The sequence below is a fragment of the Haliaeetus leucocephalus genome, unplaced genomic scaffold, assembly GCF_000737465.1.
Source record: "Haliaeetus leucocephalus isolate CR32 unplaced genomic scaffold, Haliaeetus_leucocephalus-4.0 Scaffold370, whole genome shotgun sequence".
Taxonomy (NCBI): Eukaryota; Metazoa; Chordata; class Aves; order Accipitriformes; family Accipitridae; genus Haliaeetus; species Haliaeetus leucocephalus.
This window is the reverse complement of record NW_010972806.1, coordinates 32,136-33,437: the sequence shown is the minus strand read 5'-3', so window position 1 is coordinate 33,437 and position 1,302 is coordinate 32,136. Positions and strand designations below refer to the sequence as shown.

Here is a 1,302-nt window from a genome sequence, read left to right as displayed (position 1 = left end):
TGGGGCTCCAGAGGGGGCCACTAGCACCATATGGTGACTTGGGGCACCTATAGGGTCCACCATCACGCTATGGGGCTGGGTTCTATGGGTCAGGGAGCCGTGGGGCAGCACCCCAACCCCACCAAGACCCCAAACCACTTCTAGAACTCAACCACAACTGCCTTTGGGCAGCACCCGGTTGCCACCAGGTCTACGTGGTTCCCCCGGGACATCTATAGGGTCCGCGCCGGCGCTATGGGGCAGCCCCCTACCTTATTCCGGGGGCAGGCGAGGGGTTCAGAGAAGCCGACGAAGGGCAGGGCCAGGTTGAGGAAGGCGTTCTTGTAGGAAGCCAACCGGCGGTGACCTTGCACCAGCTTGTAGAGCTCGAGGCAGGCCAGGCCCACCACCGCCCCCGTCGTGGTGGCGATGGCCGGGATGATCTTCCCCGCGATCAGTTTGCTCTGCCCCATATGGAAGTACCTATAGGGACCGCGGGGGCAGGGGGGGCACCGCTGGCCACCCCCCCCCACCCCCTCAGGCCCGGCTGATGCCCCCCCGGCCCTGGATCTCCCCATGGAGCAGTTATAGATCCTGGGGGTGCAACGCTTGAACTCTCTATGGGTTCTATATATAGGGTCTATAGGCACCTATATAACCAACAGCCCCATATGTGCCCCACAACCCCCCATATGTGTCTTACAGCCCCCCATTATGTGCTCCACAACCCCCCATATGTGCCCTACAGCCCCCATACCCAACCCACACCACCTCTACACATCCTACACACTCTGCGTGTACGGTATCAACTCTATACAGAGCACATACATCTGCAGAGCTTATGTATGTTTCAGACTATAGAATCCCATATATACCTACATGTATAAATCTATATGTATCCCTGCTATATAACTATTCCATATGATTCATTCCTAGTTTATTTATATATATATTCTACAGCTATGCTATATAGCCCGTACGTACTCTGCAGACCCTCCACACGCCCTTTATGTAATCTATAGACCCCATAGGTACTCTATAGACCATTTACAGACCCTATACGTACTCTTAGATTCTATAGATAATCTATAACCGTTGTATGTACATGCTCCATGCTCCTGGCAGACGCTATAGAGACCCTGAACACCTATGGGCCTTATATGTTTTGTAGATCCCACAGCGTTTATACATCCCCTATACGTCCCCTATAGACCCCTATATAGGCCCTACATGCGCCCATAGAGCTTCTGTGCTCGGCACAGCACACGCTTTATATGCACTCTACAGACCCTATAGCACCCATGGGACCCCCCATAGCACCCA

The 1,302-nt window shown here is 53.9% G+C and overlaps 1 protein-coding gene across 1 annotated transcript in view; it reads right to left on the bottom strand.

Moving 5' to 3' along the window:
• Positions 1-69: 69 nt before the first annotated feature.
• Positions 70-1,302, bottom strand: part of UBA1 (ubiquitin-like modifier activating enzyme 1) — an 18,291-nt gene continuing 17,058 nt past the window's right edge. Inside the window, exon 18 of the mRNA XM_010573145.1 lies at positions 70-494. Within this exon, the coding sequence (XP_010571447.1) occupies positions 213-494 (282 nt within the window). The 3' untranslated portion in view covers positions 70-212. The remainder of the gene's footprint in view (positions 495-1,302) is intronic.